Below are 20,459 nucleotides of genomic sequence, written 5' to 3' on the forward strand. Positions count from 1 at the left end.
AAAACAGTGACTTCAAATGAATTTCAAAAGGTACAGTTATAACATTTAGTAAGTTAAAGAAATGCAAATAATTTACTTCCAAAAGCAGGAGTTTCAAGAGAAACTAGCCCATGGTGATCTGCACATATTTTGTTATTTGTTAATAGTGGCTCACCTATAAGATCTGCTGTAATATTCACGATCATCATACCCTCTGTCATACCCTCTGTCATAGTAATCTCTTCGTCGGGAGCTGCCACTGCATAGAATAGTGAAACAAAGTTACAAAAATACAAAATACTGCATACAGGCAAGCCTAGCTGAGTCCTCCAGTACTGTAGGAATCTTCAAATAAGGTGGTCAGGAAATATAACTGCAATCTTAACCTGGATTTAATTTTTTGACATGAACACTAAGTTTAAAGATTGCAGGAGGAATTCTTTTCTATGACAACTTTCATCTATTCCTAACTTTCAGGGGAAAAAAGTCCTCTTTGGAAGGATTTTTCCTTAGGTGAGGCCAGTATCATAGAAGATTAGGGATGGAAGAAACCTCAGGAGGCCATCTAGTCCAACACCCAGTAGGGACTTAAAATGTATGAACACAGTTTCAGTTACACAGCTACTAAACTGACATTTCAAAAAAGCTGTCAGCTGACAAAAATGTTTTCTTCAAGACTTTCAACTTGAGATCTTAGTTCTCATATGCCTTTGATGGTATGAAACCAAATTTTTAATGCAAGTGTTTTAGATAGCAAACTCAGATTTAAAGCTATACATTTAACATTTTCGGGTATGGCCTCTCCTACTGTTGGCCTCCAACTACCCATGCCCTCTTGGTTTTCCTGGCACCACTTCCCAGGGAAAACAATGATGTTGATAGATCTGGACGAGTCACAGCAAGTTAAGAACTGACTAAATTACGGAACATTAGAAAGGTGGATACAAAGTACTGAAATCGATGCATTTTTGGTGCTTTAGGTTTTTTAAAAAGTGTTATATTACCAGTAAGTGACATAAGTTCATGTAGTTTTATTTCTATTTATGGTTATCTAAACACAAAGTTACAAGTCAATAAATTATTGTACACAAATGCATCTTGACTTTTTACAGTTGGAAAAAGCATACAACCTTTGAGGGCTACCCCCAAGTAAGAATTAAATAAAAATTATGGAATTTGCTTCAACAATAACTACACAAGTTAGTCATTTTCATAAACGGAGTGGCAGTTACTTCGCTAACAAGTGCCATCATTTGACATTTTAAAAGGTTGTTTTATCTAAAAATTCAATTTTTAGATTACTTTTTTCCCCCTTGACAGTTGTTTAATACGTAGCCCCAATGTTGACTGGCATGATTTTGTTAACATTTGGTGCAAGTATACAAATCAAGGTGCACTATTATTTTATGCCCATATACTTAGAGTTGCATGTTTACTTTTGAAAGTCTGGGACTTTAACAAAAGTACCAAAAAACCACCACCACCACGTGGATGGAGAACTCCTACAAGAGCACAGATCATTTAACAAAATAAAATAGACTACTTGGCAAACAAAATGTGCATTTCCTTTATGCCACTTGTGCTATTCAATTTCTGAAATAACTTACTAAGTTGGTCTCCCCATGTAGATTCCAGGTGTGGGGGTGTGAGGCCTTTTTGTTATGGAGAAATCTACCCGGATTCTTCTCCCATCAAGTTCCATTCCATTGGCACGCTCTTTAGCCTATATGGAGTGAAACAATCATGATTTAGACAGTTTTAACTGCAAATAGATTAACTTCAGCCTAATAACTGCTAACCCAAGTTTCTATCAACTACGTCTCCTTTCTCAGCTAGCTGGGGCTGGATCATTGATCTGTCTTTTCCAAGCTTGCCAGTTCAATGCTTGCTCCATACCCACTCCATCCTCCCTTACAGTCTATCCACTGTTTACTTGGTTGTCCTCTTATTCTCAGGCCGCAAACTCTAGTCTCAGATGTCTCCCTAATGGAATGCCTTTCATCCATCCTTGTACATGCCGATACCATCTCAGCTTCTTTTATAGCTTCTCTCAGATACCGCAAACCTCGGTTTCACGCCTGATATCATTCCACATGTGGTCCTGCAAGGTCTCCCCCTCAAACATCTCATTTCAATAGCTTCAAGTCTTCAAGTGCCTCTCTTTGGTTACCCATGTCTCTGATCCACACAGAAGAGCTGGTCTTACCATGGTTTTCTATAGTTGCCCCTTATGTAATCTGGGCATTCGTTTATTAGAAGTCACTCAACTTACCTTGTACCAGACTTCCCCCATGCTCAGCTGTCTTGGTTATGGTTCTCTGATTTCTCTATTTGTCACTAACCAGCCCCATAAGATAAACACAGATGATACCTGATTTAGGTGCTGGCCCTCAATGTTGATACTCATCTGTCTTCGTTCTGAGCAAGTCACCCACACGATTTCCCTTTTCTTTACTCATTTTGACTCTACAGTTAGTTCCCTATTGCCGGCATCAATTGCCTGGACCAAATTTTCCTCACCATCGGCCATTAGCAAAATTTAATTTGTATAGATCTTCATACAACCTTCCATGTGGATTTACTTACCTATGAAGTCTATCACAATTATGAATAGTAATGAACTAAGCACTAATCCCTGGTGGAGTCCAGCCTTCACCCTTGAAACACTGAAGGGCAACTGGCACCTGTGTCATGGAACCCTCATACAAACCCATCACCATCTGGACAAGATCCTCCAGTACCTCACAGAATTAGAGAGGCACCAGCAATCATGTATGTATTTTGCCAGATGCTCTCTAAAAAAAAAAAAACAAAAACAAAACCCAGCCTAAACAATGAACCATGCTAGATATTTCCCTCCAGCTTCTTTATCACCAACTGTCTGCCAATGAATACACTATCTGCTGTCCATTTTCCTTTTCTAAAGCCAAACTGCTTCTTTCCTTAAATGGGCTCCACATTTCAGAGAATGCAGCTATGATTCTCACACAGTGGGTCAGGTCACTTGTGTCTCTATATCAGTACCAATATGGAATTATCTTTTCTTCCCAGAGTGCAGGATTCATGTAAGCCAATGTATCTTAGCCTCTCTCAAGGCTTTGATCATTTCCACCATTACTTCATCTGGACCTGCTGCTTTACCAGGTGACCTGTGGGCAGACCTCAAGGCATCTACATTCATAATTATATGCTGCATTGTCACGCAAAGCAATAAAGGGTTCTCCACATTAAGTAGACCCCCCCAAAATTTTCGTTGTCAGTTACATACAAGACCCCTGCATCCTTTCTGGTGTGTTTTCTTTGTCATCTTATTTTTGTTTCTTGTCCGTGAGATCATACACATTTTCTTTTTGGCAAACTGAGAACAACTGTGAAACTCATACAACGTATCCAAAATTAGGTTTCTTGCCTTCCATACTGCTTGTTTGGAGGCTCTGTAGGTGACATCCACTTCTTCTGAAGGTTTCAGAGTAGCAACTGTGTTAGTATGTATCCGCAAAAAGGAGTATTTGTGGCACCTAAGAGACTAACAAATTAAATAAATTTGTTACTCTAAGGTGCCACAAGTACTCCTTTTCTTTCTTCTGAAAGGTTATTTTCCTGATGCATGTTTCATTGGAGCAAAGCTCATACTGGATCCATTTGCCAGTTGCGACCATTACAACCAATGTGCTGGGGGTACAAGTGCTTTTCTTTGGGTAACAGTACACTCATCTTCCTCTGGTTCATTTGGGTTAGCAAGAAGTTGTTTGCATGCTCAATACATTTCTTTGGTGTGTGACTCTTTTTCTAAGATAAATGATGGCAATTACCCACTGATTGCCTAGACAGATGTCAAGCGGTGCAATGCCCTCCACATTCTGTAATCCCAGTTCATATCATCCTCGTGTATGCTCATAGCCCGACTTGAGCCTGCATAAGCAGTAATTTCTCTGGTCCAACTTCTAAGTCTTAATACAGTTCAATTACTTATTGTTTGGATTGTGATTTCAGCAAGATCATAAACTCATTAAACTGAGTTTGTATTTAGGAGGATAACTCTGGTACAACTGGAGATCTACCACGTATTTTTATTTAAAGCATACCTCACACCCTGTATTTTGTGCTGAGATACCTACAATGGACAGGATCTAATAATTCCCCAAGATGGCTTACAGCTCTTATATGATGAATAGAGTTGGCATTTTGCGATATGTGTAAGTTACTTTCACCTCCAGCTGTGGATGGGCAACATTAATAGTCTAACTGCCATGGTCAGGTTCTAGTCTCCATCAAGTGCTCTGAAAAGGTGTTCAGTTTTATTTATCATTGACATTTGAAATTTTGCTTCAACGTGTATTTTAAACCTAATATGATTGTGGCTTTGGGCACATATCTGATTAAATTACTCTAATATAAAAACTAAAACCATATAAACCTTTTAAAATATTGTTTTAAGACTATCATACATTTACCCGTTTTTCAAGACCTATATCCAAAATCAAATGCACCCCAGGGGAAGTCTGAGTTTAATATCTCATCTACTTCAAATTGAGAGAGTTACAAACCAGTTAACTTTTAAGCCTAATTACATATTTAAATCAACTGAATGGAGGATTTTAATACTAAAATAGTATTTCGTTCGTCCCAGAGGATCCTAAAGCCATTTACAAATTCTATTCATATAAACAATACTGTGAAATGCAACCAACCAACCAGAAAGAAAAAGCAGCTTTAGTCAAACACACACAACCAGCTATTTCTCACCAACGTAGGGCTGAATTGACCATACTGATATTTTAACCTGTGGCATTTGAAATAGTGATCACTAAATCATTCCTTTCAGAAGTCTGCTTTTTAAACAACTGATCAGTTCGAGTAAATATATTCATAATCCCACCAGTTATTTTGAAGAACTGTTAATAGACTTCAGAAAACAAATGCAACACTTTCAAGAATGCTATTCTTGTTCTTGTCCAGGTGCATATTTTCATTATAGCAGTTTTAAATATTAATACTGTACCTTAATTCCTTTTCTACACAGTCTCAAAAAAAGGTTTAAAAAATACATTTTACAGGGCTATGTACTAGTTATACAGGAATAAGTTTTTAACATTTGGGAATTGCAAATTTTCAAAGTGTTATATTCCAGCTTACCTCCTTTGCATCATCAACATTTTCAAAATACACAAATGCAAATCCTCTTGAACGCCGAGATTGCTGGTCATACACAATGGAAACATCAGCAATTGGGCCATACTTGGAGAACACTTCTCTCAGGTCCCTTTCTGTGGTGTAAAGACTCAATCCAAACACACCGAGACAACAGTTTGGGTCAGGATTTGCCTAGAAGAATAAAAAAAAGTTTCCTTTCAAACTTTTAGCAATTCAGTGACTTTACAAACATGAGTTGATCTGGCATGACTTCAAGACAGAAAAGAAATTGACTGCTATCTAAGAAGTTAGTTTTACTTACAACAGACATCTGTGTTAGGAACAAATCTTCAGACTTAGCTTTCACAAAAACATGTTTTGCATTTCTCACCACAAGAGAAGCACACAATTCCCATGCCAAACTTTGTAGTGGCATCACAACTTTATTTCCAGAAGTGGGTACTGTCTGGAAGTGCCCAATAGTTTATCCACAGAATAGGGCGCTGACTGGTGGATACAAATATCTGTATATTGGTCTGCGGGCACTCCTATATTTGGGTAGTTTGGCATTTATTTTATTCTCCATTTTAGAGATCTAAGAGATTAAAAGACAGTTGAGAATGAATATGACTTTTTAGTCAAGCTAATTTGTTTTGGTTTAATGAAGACATCAAAGCAGTTTTCATTCCCCAATCTCCCCCTCAAGTGTCCGCCTAATTAGGAAACTTTGGAAATTAAAAAATGAAGCTTATTTCTTTACTAAATATTTTATCTCGAGTGGGTATGTACGCTTATTTGTTATTGTAGGGATGTTCTTGAGTCAGGACTGTTTTGGTAGCTTTTTTTTAAATAAAAGAAAAAAGCATTTGTTTGGCAACAAAAATTACATGGACTTTGCAAACAAGACAGATAAATTAAAGGGCCTACCAACTTTGACTATATCCCTTTCTATTAAAATCTTTTAAAGCTTCAGGGTTTAAGGTGCCTGAATATATGACAAAATGCTGTGTATTTCAAGAGACTAATACAACAAATCTAGTTTATTAATTTTGAAACCTACACACAAAAAGGTAATGGTCAATCAGACCTGTTTAAGAGAACCACCATCTCAATTTAATTGACTGTGTTAATAGTCAGTCAACACTTGTTTAGAAAAATGTCTACATTAACACACAACTTTCAGTGAACAGGCACCTCAAGTTACTGTAAGCTGTGAAACTTCAAAAATTACAAGCTCAAATGTGATCAAATAAGGAATATCTGAAGATGCAAATATTAATGTACTGAAGTATGAGTTACCCACTCATAGTAAACATACAAAACAAAAACAAAAAAACATACAAATACCTGAGATCACAAACTTTTCTTTCACAAATTATTCAAAAAATCATAATTAACATTTAAAATGTGGTAATATAGTTAAAAACAAATGTCATGTTTTGCTGTGAATTTTTATTAATATAGTACACCATGAAGATAAATTTATTTTCCAAATCTGAGAAGAGATGGAAGCAGATCGCTTTTATAGATTCCTTAGTACAAGGGAGAAGACAAGCAGATTGAAAATTGCAATAAACCCACAAAGAGCTAAATTTAACAATCCCAATGCGTTAACAGTTTTACCCTGTTTCCAACATGACGCCTACGAGTAGACATAGGGGAATGGCTGTGACTGTGTCGTCGTCGATAATCCCGACTGTAAGACCTGCTCCGGGACCTCCTGTGAGAGCGGGAACGAGAGCGTGATCTTGTATAGTGTCTACGAGAACTCCTCCTTGATCTAGATCTGTGCAGAGAAAGAACTAAGTTACTTCTGAGGGGTTACCATGTTGCAACTACACATTAACATGAGGAAATCAAATACTCCATTTTCTATTTATAGGTAATTTTTAACTTAAAAATCATGTTGTACTACATCTTGTAGGGCAATATAAGTACTTATTTCATCACCAGTTCTCAAGTTTCTCAATTCAATCTTTACAGTTAGATTAGATTCCTTTAGAGTATTCATCACTATAGTGGGCCCCCATATAATTGCAAAAATAGAATTCCAAACTCCATTTCGACTCCAAGCGATTTTCAATCATTCATAATTGTTGATTTGAAGCAGTTTATGCATCATCTAATTGCAAAAGATGAATCAATGTTTCCACAAAAAGAAGAGGGGAAAAATGGCACCTTCTTAGACAAAGATACAACAAAGAAGGGGACCAGAGATATGAGACACAAATATGACTGCAAGCACAGAAAGTTTTTTTTTTTTTCAAAATGAGGTGAGACTGAGGAGATGACCATTGTTCATTTCAAGAGGGGACATGACATTCAAGAGGGGACATTCAAGAGGTTTATAAAACATTGAAAGATAAACCAGATACTCCTATTTATCCTCAATAAAAGAGGATATCTAATGAAGCTGAAAAACAACTACTTTAAGAACTGTGAGGAAATAATCTTAATATAAAAGGAACATACAGCACTTGCCCAAAAGGCATTAAGATGAACCGCTAAGCGTGATTTGAAAAAGATTAGACATTTATATTGAGTATAAGAACATCCAGTTACTCTAGCTATTAAAACTCACCACTAACTGTAGTTTTGAGTGTTGCTATTGTACAGTCACACTTGTGGCAGGGACCCCCTGTGCAACTGAGCTTCTGGAACCTTTCTAGAAAAGCAGTATTTGTTGGGACAGTGAAAATGCCCTCTTTCAGCATTGAATATTCAGAGATCATAAGAAGCTGTGCAATCCCAATTTGCTTTAATTCCTTCCATTAAACCTTTTAGAGCTCTTAAAACAGTAGAGCTGTTAAGAGGGGAATTTGGGTAATGAAGCCAGGTAACATTCCTTGAGCTTTATGTTAGAACTTAACTAAGTGGGGAATTAGCTTAATATAGTGCTGACCACAACCTGTCCATGTCTACAGTGACTAACAGTGGTCAGCATATTACCTTACTTGACCCCTCAACAGCGATGTTAAAGAAATTTGTAGTTGAGAAAAGCCCTTGAAGAATACAAGTTGATGATCAACCTCTCTTCAACGTAGTCTCTGCATATTCCCTTTTATGACTCAATCTCCAAAAGGACAGAGGACAAGAAGGGACTAAAGGAAACGCAAAATGGGTCTAGACTTCTGGGCAACCTGTCAAATTTGAAACTGGATCGATGTTGAAGAAAATGAGCCAAACTTCACCTACGTTTCAAATGCCTTTATACTCTTCAGCTGCAGAGACTTCTGTGGAAGGGGTAATGGAGACAGATGAAGGGTATTACTTCTAGAATCTAAGGGACAAGGGGGGGTGGGGGTGGGGAGAAGGGGAAGCTAACTTTGTTCAAGTTGTACCAACCCCTTAGATGGTGCTGCAGATCTAGTCCTTCTTTTGAGGTTTCTTTCTATTCTAAGCTTGCCATTAAGAAAAGGAAGGTTTCCTACTTTGGCTTGTGACTAAACCACCAAGCAAGATAACTTGATCTAAGTTGAGTTGATAATGCCCGATGTCACAGTTCTGACTAATCTGATGGTATCCAGAAAGCATGGAGGGCATGCCCTGGAACAGAGTGACCCATCAGTTACAGTCTTAATGGGCACTGAGAAGATGGGTCAAGAAAAGGAAATACCTGACCCCAAACCTGCAATTGATATCAAAATACCTTAATCACTGGTGACATGGAGAATGCCAAGTCAATCTTCCTGGCATCTGTCAAACAGGGTTGATAAAAATCAATGTTTATTTAAAATTAAAAAAATCAAAACGATTTTTTTTTAATTTAAAATTGGATTTTTTTGATAAAATGCTTTTTGAGGAAAAACCTACCTAAAGAAATATATCTTTGAGCTATAATGAAATCTCATCATGAAATAGGGATTATAAATTCTAATTCTATAGTATGAGTATATATTCATGTAATGTTTAAGAAAAGGTTTGTAAAGGAGTTCCAATAGTTCATGGATTACGGACCCAATTTTATGGGGTTCCAGGGGCTTCTGCATAGATTTAGGTTAATCTTTCTATCTACCCAATGGGACTCAGTGCTCAGTCTAGAAGATACCATCAGAAATGCTTAGTTTTGCAGTTCTCAAACTGTGGATTTGTGTCTCCAGAGGTAACATGCTTGTTAACAGCAAAAATGTTTTAAAATAAATATACAGAGGTGAGAAAACCTCAACCCTATTGTCCCTTGGCAAATTTGTGTACATAGAGTCAATCCCTTACCTCTCTCTAAAAGTGTAAAGTTTCAAAAAAGTTCAATGAATAGAAGATTGTTGGGGGCAGAATAGATCTGAACAAGGAAAAGTAGTCTGGAGATAAATGTGAGAAGGGAAGGACAGGCAACAGAAACCACAGTGAAACTGTTTGAGCAGCATATTCCAGAAGTCTTGAGGTCTCTCTCAGTGTAGCCTTCATTGATTTGAGATCTACCATACCATTCTCTCACTAGAAGGGAAAACTTATAATGGTAGCAGGCCATAAGAGAGACCCAGTTTGGGAATATTTTAATGAAGTTCCTCTACCTGTGGGTAAGACCGACATGCGTGCAAAATGCAAAGTGCAACAAAGAAATGCAAGGCCTTGTTGCCCAAATGAAACATCACAAGAAGTGTTCCTTCTCAGGAGGAAGCTGCGTTGAAGATGATGAAAGGAACATGGCTGAACACGCAGGATCTTCAGGTTGGTGAACTTTTTTATTTCATATTTCTTTCTTAAGCACTGCCTATCTTCCTTCTGGACTAGTCTTGAATTCTCATGTTTGATCAAAAAATATAGTTGTTATTCTATGGTGCTATCACTGTAGATGCAGTTGTGATAAAAAATAGCTGAAATAAGCAGATCTTCCTTTTACTATTTCACCTTTAAAGTAGTACTGAGTGTCAGTGAATGCAATGAGTAATACTAAATAAGCAGTATGGTGGTAATTAAATAACTGCATTGACTTATTTTGTTTAGGAGAATCCATCCTCAACATACAGGATTCTGAAGACTATCCACCTTCAAGATCACCATCATTTTCTACGGTTTCAGAATTATCTGCCAATGATAGTGTTTCAGTCACATCATGTATGTCACATAACCACAGTATATCACCTGTAGCAAAAAGAAAAAAAAAATCTCCATCACCCAGAAACAACCATAGATAAGTTTGTGATAATAACCAGCAGATTACAAAAAGAGGTAATTGATGAAAACACTGCCCGGTTTGTTTATGGAAAGGACAGTTTGTTGCATAGGATTGAGAACCCACACTTCATTAACATGGTTCAGTCATTAAGACCAGGATACAGTCCACCCAACAAAGCAGATGTTGCACGCAAATTGTTGGATAAAGTGTATGAAAGAGAAATTGAGCAGTGTGCAAAAATTCTAGAGGGTAAAATTGTCAACCTGAGTCTTGATGGGTGGAGCAACGTCCATGATTCTGTTGTATGTGATTGTGTGATAACAGAAGAAGGGACTGTCTTCCTTACAGAAACAATTGATACATCAGGAAATGCACACACAGCAGAATACTTACAAGTAGCAGCAGCCAAAGGTATTAAAAAACTGAAAAAATTTAAGTGTCTAGCATGCAGCTTGGTCACAGACAATTGCTGCAAATATATCCAAGATGAGAAGAAATTTAGGAGAGCGCGAAGAGAGTCCCAAGCTAACGACATATGGTTGCAGTGCTCATTTGATGCATCTCCTAGCCAAAGACTTAAGTGTTCCAGAAATAAAAGCTAATGTTGTTGAAATTGCGAAATACTTCCGTATCAACCACTTTACAGCAGCAGCTCTGAAAAAAGTGGGAGGAACCAGGCTAACTCTCCCACAAGACGTGCGATGGAACTCAGCAGTGGACTGATTTGAGCACTATATCAAGAACTGGCCTAATCTGATGACAGTTTATGACCAAAATCATGAAAAAATAGCTGGCACTGTTACAGCTGAAGTTCAACGTTGGGCTTAAGAGAAAATGTTGAACACATGCTGAGTACCCTGAAGCCTATTTCTGTAGCCTTGAACAAAATGCAGGGAAATAGCTGTTTTATTGCCGACACTGTTGAAATTTGGAAGGAACTGACGGATCTTACAAAGAGAAATATGCAATGACAGAGTTAAATTACAAGCATTAAAAAAACGAATGGGACAAGCACTATCTCCAGCTCATTTTCTTGCAGATATTCTCTATACTTAGTACCAGGGTCAAACCTTAACTGCTGAAGAAGAGGAGCTAACATGGACAAGGAGCTGACATGGACATCCAGCAATCATCACTCCATAATGCCAACTTTAATAAATGTCAGAGCTAAGGGCGAACCATTTAAGAAATATATGTTTGAAGATTATGTTTTAAAGAAAGTCACACCAGTGAACTGGTAGGAAGTCACTTAAGCACTTGGATTCAGTGATAATCTCACTTAAGAGCGGTAGCTTCTTCCGCCGGAGTAGAAAGAGTATTTTCTTCCTTTGGAAAAATTCATTCCAAATTGAGAAATCATTTGGGACCTGAAAAAAGCAGGAAAGCTTGTTTTTCTTTTCCAGATTATGAACAAATAGGAAAATGAAGGTGAAGACGACTGAGTTAACAGCAGAAGCCAATATTTTAAGTTTCTCATGTTGACCTGGCTGACAGTCTATTTAATTTTTGTTTTTTAAAAAATATTTCATTTAACTATTTTAGTTAGTTTTAAAAAAAACTTGAATGTTTAACTAAATTCAAAAATTCATATGCTTGTTTTGTTAAAATCTAATGTTTGCTGTTGAAGAAAAAAATATCCAGAATACATAACGTTGTTGTTTTAGTTAACTAAAACCATCTAAATGTCTGTCTGGTGATGTTCTCCTCCTAATTCAGCATGGCAAGAAGGTCCTCCAAATATTAAATTATTAACCTGTTGAATTGGAGATAGTTCACCTCCCAGTGACTTCATAAATATCTGCTTCAATTACCTTTGGTAAATGAAATAACCAATCATTCATTTTCTGATATAGCTGTAAAACTAATCTGAAAATATATCACTTTAAAAAATGTATAGCGTGTACCTACTAAAAATGAAACCTACATCTGAGTTGTGAAGAATATGTATTAAGGTTATAACAACCAACAAGAATGCACTTTTATATAGAAATCCATGATTAAATGGAGTCTTCCTGACTAGTGACTGAAATCATGATTTAAATCAAGTCCACCCTGGAAAATCCTTGAGCCCCTAACATTACTGATATCTGCTGAGACAACCAGGAATCAGGTGTGGAAAGGCATAGTGGAATCCCTGTTGCAGGACCTAGTTCAAATAATCTGCTTTCTTGGTGACAACAGGTGCAGATGCTGGGGTTGTCTGATATCTCAAGCAAGGTTCAACAAGCTGCCATTGTCAAGCAGAGCCATCTTTCAATGCAATATGACAAAAAAAGGTGATGAGTCTTCTCTTGGATTGTCGTGACCTCCAAGTCTGATGACGCCACTACCAATATCAACAAGTCTCAAAACTGTCTGTAGTCATTAGGAAGTGACAAAGATGTAGACATGACTGTAGAATCTGAAGACTTAAGTTTCATCATCACTTGGAATCACTTCCTGCTTCCTCTCCATTTGAATATGACAGATCATCATGATGTCAGTTAGGGACAGAGACTGCATTTTAATGTACTTTTACCTCTCGCAGGATGAACAAAAAAAGCAAGTTCTTAGGATCCTCTGGCCTCCAGAAAGTTGACAGAGATCCTTGACAACATGGAGGTAAAGGGGACAGGAAGAGGGCATCTACACCAATGTTTCCCCAACAAACCTGCACTGCCCTGGAGAAGGAGGTCCAACTGGAGTCTAACTGGAGCCCCAAGTGGAATCTTCCCAAAAGCCAAAGCCCAAATAACCCAGAAAAAGCCTTCATATCCATACTATATGAACCCTAGGCTGACTGAGAGCCCTCTAGAACCATGATTATGAATCAGGAGACTGGTAAATTCTCCAGATGTAAAGTAGGGATCCCAATGGATCTCTACAGATAGCAATAGTCACTGTAGAGATTGTAGAAGGGGTATCAATACAAAGGGACCAGCACTGTGAAAGGGAAAGCCAGAAGTAACAGGGATCAACATTCACTGGAAAAGCTAGAGATGTGCCTTCGATCTGCTCCTGTGCTGCGCTCCTGTGCTGTGCTGCTGTGGATTTACATAAGAATGGCCCTACTGGGTCAAACCAAAGGTCCATCTAGCTCAGTATCCTGTCCTTCTGACAGTGGCCTATGCCCGGTGCCCCAGAGGGAATGAACAGAACAGCTAATCATCAAGTGATCCGTTCCCTGTCGCTCATTCCCACTTCTGGCAAACAGAGGCTAGGGACACCATTCCTGCCCATCCTGGCTAATAGCCATTGATGGACCTACCGTCCATGAATTTATTTAGTTCTTTTTTGAACCCTGTTATGGTCTTGCCCTTCACAACATCCTCTGGCAAGGAGTTCCATGGGTTGACTGTGCGTTGTGTGAAGAAATACTTCCTTTTATTTGTTTTAAACCCGCTGCCTATTAATTTCATTTGGTGACCCCTAGTTCTTGTGTTATGAGAAGTAGTAAATACTTCCTTATCTACTTTCTCTACACCAGTCACGATTTTATAGACCTCAATCATAAATCCCCTTAGGCGTCTCTTTTCCAAGCTGAATAGTCCCAGTCTTATTAATCTCTCCTCTTAAGGAAGCCGCTTCATACCCCTGATCATTTTTGTTGCCCTTTTCTGAACCTTTTCCAATTCTAATATACCTTTTTTTGAGATGGGGCGACCATATCTGCACACAGTAATCAAGATGTGGGTGTACCATGGATTTATAGAGAGGCAACATGATATTTTCTGTCCTATTATCTATCCCTTTCTTAATTATTCCCAGCATTCTGTTCACTTTCTCAGAGACAGTATGGCAATCTAGCCATACAAGGCCACAGAAATCACTGAAATAATTTAAAGTCTCATCCACAAAAAATCCTTAAGGAATCAAAGAAAAAAGGTCTGGAATGGAAAAAAAGATTCCCTCCACCTGCAGCTTGCCACAGGAGGAAAAAAGCCAAGGTAGATGGGAAGCACACAACTTCATAACTTTTACTCTGAACACTCAGTACTGCTAGGGAGTGCTCAGGTGGTCCCAGAAGGCACAGCTTTTCTATAAGTCTGCCAAAGCTGAACCACATGTGGAGAATCTTACAAATGGGAATATGCTACAGTCACCTAGGGGAAAAAAAAACCATCCTTCAAGGCATAATCCAACCACAGATTGTCAGGTTAGAAAGAAATTTCCTTAAGAACAGGTTTTTTTGCATCCTCTTCTGAAGCATCTAGCAGTGTCCCATCTGTGACAGGATATCAGACTAGATCAGGACTGCGCAACCACCCACGCACATGACATTCACTCTGCAAATTAAATTCTAAGCAATTTTTAAACTAGTCTCATTGGGATGCTAACTCAAGAGCTAATCACCACATTAATGTCAATAAATGTGATCACAATTTAGTCAATGAAGCTGGGAAGAGGGTAGGCAGTGAATCCTACATGGGGGTGAGTATCAGAAGTTGCTGCAAAGACAGAAATCCAGAGGAAAGAAGATGGGAAACAGAAGAGGGCAAGAAACAATGGAGACTAGAGAAAGCAACAAAGGGCAGAAATAATGGTGGTCAAATTTATATGCTTTCTCACTGAATGTTAGAATAAGGTACTGAACAAATAAGGGCTAGTAACTAGATGTCTTGTTGCTACGTGAATGCCATATTCCACCCTGACCTTTGGAAGTTCTCAGGTCGAGAGTGTATTTAGCCCTAAACATATGCGCCAGCCCACAGACCATAATTAACAATGGAGTTAGCCCTCTTCAAAGAATGAGCTAGCTGTACATCACTGGACAAGATGGACCACTGATCTGAAAAACTCCTGTCTTATAATAGATATGTTCCTTATGTATACCCACCTTGCTTTTATTCTGCTCATACTACAATGCCAAGAAAACCAAAAATCCTGTGCTCAGAACTGTTTATTAATGACATGTCTACACTGCAGCAGCACAGCCACAAGTTCTTCTGTTGATGTAGCTCTCAAACTTTCCAGACTACTGCACCCCTTTCAGCAGTCTGATGTCTTGTGTACTCTCAATTTCACTGATGAAATATTAATTTTTAGATTCTGCTCATGCTTTTTACGTAGCCTGTTGTAACACTAGGCAAATATCTAGATGAGCGAATGTAGCCCTTGGAAGACCTCTGTGTATGCCTAGGTGTATGTGTACCCCAGCTGAGAACTACTGATGTAGATACGGTTACACCCTGTCAGATTAACTCTACTGGGGTTGGGTTAACCTAACCACAATGCTCAGGGCATGAAATTTCACAACTCATAGCAACGTAACTTAATCAACCTAATTTTACGTAGACAAGGCCCTAGCATCAATCATACACTTATACAAGCCAGCTGAAGGCATTTTGCTCATACAGGTGTCAAAGAGCACCAAAGACAAATGCACAATTATCATTCTGTGCATCATCAGATTATTGTCTCTCTCTTCTACTGGTGTGTCAGAAAGAACCCGTCTAGCTCTCAGAACTAAAGCTAAGTTTGTAGGGCTGTTTCATTTCTGAGCAGAACCACATTTAAAACGACTTGCCCTTGACCATGTTCAAAATCTGACAAAGCTGGAAATGGAATGTAGGTACCTTGGCTCCCAAGTACACCTTAACACAAGGCTGTAATTCTACTCAAGTTAGATGGTTAAGCCAGGGGACTTTGTAAACTCTGCAAACTGACTATTTCCAGTTCAAGGCATTTAAAGTTTATTACAGGTGTCTCTGTTCTAGGTTCATGAAACCACAGTGGTCAAAAGCTTCCAATGAGAGAGTGGACATGCTGTAAAGCCAGTAGGCCGAGGAAATTATAAATTCTATTATAATGCTTGTGATCTTCCCAAGCTCAATAGTTATTGACTTATTTTCTTTAAAAGCCAAGAGATTAAAAGCTAATACTGTGGCAACATTAAAGTTGCAGTATCAACTATAAAACCTCAGTAAGTCCCCAAAGTTATATTAATCCCTTTCAACATCTGGCTACTTGTTGTTAATTTGTATTTTATTGTACATTAACTGATGTTCTTATCCATTAAAACATCTAAGCCTTTTCTGAACGCTCCTGGTGTCCTCAGATCTCTCATAGCAATGAGTTCCACAGGTTAATTATGAACTGTGTAAACAGGAGTTTTCATTTTGCTTTTCAGTTTCACTTGATACCCCCTTGTTCTTTTATTACAGTCAAGTGTAAACTGAGTGCAGGATTTACCATTCTATACCATTTATTATTTTGTACACATTTATCATATCCCCTTATTCATTTCTTCTCTGAAGAGTCCAAATAACTTCATACAGAAGCCCCTTCACACTCTTAAGCATTTTGTTGCTCTCTCTGAGCTTTGTTTTTTTGTGGCAGGGTCACCAGAACAGTATTTAAGGAAAAGGTGTACCACTGATGTACATAATGGCATGTTTTCAGTATTTTTTCTATTAATTCTTTATACAGCCTAACACTTGCGCTTTTATACAGTCAAAAAAAGTCAGTGTGAACAGCTCAATGAAAGCCACCTCTGCTCAATGACACCCACGTCTCTCCCCTGAGTGTTTACAATTAAATTTAGAACCTAGCAACATGTATGAGTAAAAAGAAAAGGAGTACTAGTGGCACCTTAGAGACTAACCAATTTATTTGAGCATAAGCTTTCGGGAGCTACAGCTCACTTCATCGGATGCATTCAGTGGAATGAATGTATCCGAAGAAGTGAGCTGTAGCTCACAAAAGCTTATGCTGAAATAAACTGGTTAGTCTCTAAGATGCCACTAGTACTCCTTTTCTTTTTGCGAATACAGACTAACACGGATGCTACTCTGAAACCTGTCATGTATGAGTAGTTCAAGTTATTTCTTTTAATTTGTCAGCACTGAATATGTAGATCAGAACAATAGAACACTGTACAATAAGCCATCTTTATGTACATTAAACAAAGAAAAAAATTGGGAATTGTGCTTTTTAAAAAAAAACTTTTAATCTATTAAGACAGTCTGAAAGGTGTGTAGTTTGTAAAACCTACCTCCCCCTCCCTTCTCTGCTTTTGTATTGAAATCTTGAACTCAGGCCATATGCCATGGAAGATGCTATGGTGACTTATGAACTAGTGCAATGACATCACAAGAGTCAAGAGAGGGGAAGGAGTTTTAGTCGGACAATTTAGCAGTTTGTAGACATTTAACTATCAAATATTATGCCACTGAGAGACAGAAAACATTTTATTAAACTGATAACACACACACCCCCTAAATCAGGGGTTCTCAAACTGGGGGTTGGGACCCCTCAGTGGATCACAAGGTTATTACATGGCGGGAGGACGTGTCACAAGCTGTCAACCTCCATCCCAAACCCTGCTTTGCCTCCACCATTTATAATGGTGTTAAATATATATATAAAAAGTTCTTCATTTATGGGGGGGGAGGGAGGGGGTCATACTCAGAGGCTTGCTATGTGAAAGGGGTCAACAGTAAAAAAGTTTGAGAGCCACTGCCTTAAATGAAGAGGTGAGCCCATACATGTAAAGACTGCAGGAGTTCTTCCAGAGGGGGAAGGAAATAAGGAAGACCTAACTTGATATACCTGAGGTTGAAAGAAAAGCAAGAGTCTTCACATCTCACTTATTTTTGTGTGTCATACAGCAACTGAAATGGCACAAAATTGTTTTTATTCAAATCTTCCGTAGGTCTGTTTTAAACCTTTGGTACCAGATTCAGGCTTAGCTTAATTAGTTTCCACCCCACCACTGTCAAAACAAATTCAGACACACTTCTGTGTTGTAGGTAAACTCACCTAGATTCAGACCTGGATCTAGATTTTGACCTGGATCGCCTTGAGTCCTCCTTGGATCGAGATCTTGCAGGAGTGTGCCTTGCAGACTTGCCGGACCCATGAGCACTTCCGCTTCTGGAAGCAGAACGGGATTCCTGCATGCAGATATTGAAAGTCTAATTTGTACACAATTTCTGGGTGATCTAAACTCTGTAAACAAGCTCCAGTGAAAAAAATGGTAAAATTTGCATCTCAACTATGTGTCCGGGCAGTTGAAATTAGAACTGCCTAGATTTTAAGAAGTTTTTTTCCCTGGTAGGCACTTCTTTACCCTGCATATGCTTTCTCTATTAAACAGATAATGCATGCATGTTTAGCAAAATATACAGGGACACATAAACAGACTAGTAATTACTTAGCGTAGTGCTTTCAGATTCCAGATTACTTCTTATCTTAACTTCATTTTTATTCCTTTTCTTCATTCTTCCGTTTCAAATTCTGACTTCTTTCATCTTCCCCACTTCACACAAATTGCTCAATATTCTATAAGTGGGACTTCTGGTCTGATAATTAGCATGCATTCACTTTCTTTTTTTTTTTCAAATTTCAGCTTCACTTATTCCTGAGCTTCAAATAATTCTCATTTATAAAACTTGTCAAATGACGACTTCCGCATTTTCCTTCTTCAACATTAACCTTAATAGAAAAAGAACAGGATGAAGAATATTTTAAAACTCCAGGATAAAATCTAGTGCCAAAACTGAAACTAGAAAAAAATGCTATGTTTTTTGGACTTTTTTATTATATATGCAGTTCAAGACTTGGACCTACCAATTTTTCTATTACTTTTTACATGGATGTCAAATCAGTCTTAGTATTGGGTAATTGTGCATTCTCTATTTATGCCTAATTTAAAATTAAGTGTGCAATGGATTGAAGATTTACCGGTCATTTTGACATGAAAAATTTCAACGGCTACTATATTTCACACTTCTTTAGCCACAAATTTAAATCTTAATCACAAGAAAATGTTTAAGTGTCAAAAGGTCACCATTGCACTTGAATTTAGTTAAACTGAGCAAACCGATAATCTTTTTTAATTCAAAAGTACAATTCAGTTGTATATTAAATGACTTAACCTTACAATGTTCCTTTATGTCACTAATACACATTATAACAATTTTGAAGGTGTGATTTTAAAAGCTAGGTATGTGCATGTTTAGTTTGCCTGCAAACTCACTGCACATGCAGGTTTTGTATTTCCATATGCAACCATGGTAATTCTGCACACAAACTGAAGATGCAATTGTGCATAACAACATTAATTCTGGTTCTCAAAATCTAATGTACTATTTATACCATTGTTTACTACTTGTATTTTTCTTGATATGGATAACGAATATACCCTAGTTACTCACATTTTATGATTTAAAAGTTTCTAGCCAGTGCCACGTTCAACTTCAATACACAATCACAAGGCTGCAACATTTGGGTTGCAAACACTGGAGAAGAATGTTAGTTTTGAAATATTGGTTGGGGAAGTTTTTTGTTTTAAAGCTCACGGAAACTTTTCTATAAATAACAAGCTTTTTCCAAATTAGATTTTTTTAAATTAACATTTTTGGGCCAAAAATTACACTCTTCTTTTGTCAATTCTAGTGATTTTCTCTCTTCTTTTTTACTTCATATTCCCAATGTTTGGAAATTCATACACAAAGGTTTTTTCGTACTGGATAGTCATTAGCTGAAGTTTAATTTTAGTTGAAACCACCACTTCCACACAACCAAAAGAAAAGCTTGTTTCTGCTGTGAGTTTCATTGTTTATGTTGACTACCATTAATGTTTAAAATATTATGAAGTGTTAAGTGAGAATTTATTTCAAAACAGCAGCAATGGCAGTTAGAAGTCAGATATTCCCTCTTATATTTGCGAAAAAGTAATCAACTATACTACCCAGCTATGAAGAAATAAAAAGCAGACCTTCAGTTTTCTACACTAAGCAGTATTTACTATGAGTAGTCTCTTACAGTTTCATGCAATGAGAGCTAATAGGATTTTTCTAATTAATTGTGAACATTATTTAATCTGGACTCAACTACTCCATTTAAAGCAAAATTCTTAATCCATCCCAGAACTCTGCCTCATTTTAAGTTTCTATGAACCAATTCAGCCAGTTAAAATTTTTTAAAAAATTTGGAACTTAGTTGTCACTTCAAACACAATTTCCTTTTACAAAGTACTTTATGCACAACAGTGACAAAACCAGTAAAGGCCAAAATGTCTTCTAGATTAGGCTTCCTAAACCTAACTCAGTTTACTCAGTGTTTTCCAAATATACTCCTTTTAGGCCCGGCAGAGAAACATACTGAGCATTAAAAATTCCCATTGCTTCTATAATCCTAGTTTTAAAACCAGTAGACTTCGGAAGAATTTGAGCATTTGCTTCATTTAGGGACATTTGTCCAAAAGCCTTAATTCACTTGTTAACACAGAACATTGTCCTATGTGTAG

General features: G+C 37.6%; 1 protein-coding gene across 3 annotated transcripts in view; it reads right to left on the reverse strand.

Moving 5' to 3' along the window:
• The window catches only part of TRA2B (transformer 2 beta homolog), a 32,177-nt gene that overhangs the window by 5,015 nt on the left and 6,703 nt on the right, over window positions 1–20,459 (reverse strand). For 2 of the 3 annotated variants that reach the window (XM_037909779.2, XM_037909778.2), the window contains exons 2-6: window positions 17,969–18,102; window positions 6,736–6,898; window positions 5,116–5,304; window positions 1,587–1,702; window positions 155–238 (exon numbers count right to left, since the gene is read on the reverse strand). In XM_037909779.2, coding sequence (XP_037765707.1) covers window positions 155–238; window positions 1,587–1,702; window positions 5,116–5,304; window positions 6,736–6,898; window positions 17,969–18,102 — 686 coding nt within the window. Of the gene's footprint in view, window positions 1–154; window positions 239–1,586; window positions 1,703–5,115; window positions 5,305–6,735; window positions 6,899–17,968; window positions 18,103–18,362; window positions 18,644–20,459 lie in introns of all 3 variants that reach the window. The other variant, XM_043521748.1, reaches the window with a different exon arrangement.

Source organism: Chelonia mydas, chromosome 9 (genome assembly GCF_015237465.2).
Source record: "Chelonia mydas isolate rCheMyd1 chromosome 9, rCheMyd1.pri.v2, whole genome shotgun sequence".
Taxonomy (NCBI): domain Eukaryota; kingdom Metazoa; phylum Chordata; order Testudines; family Cheloniidae; genus Chelonia; species Chelonia mydas.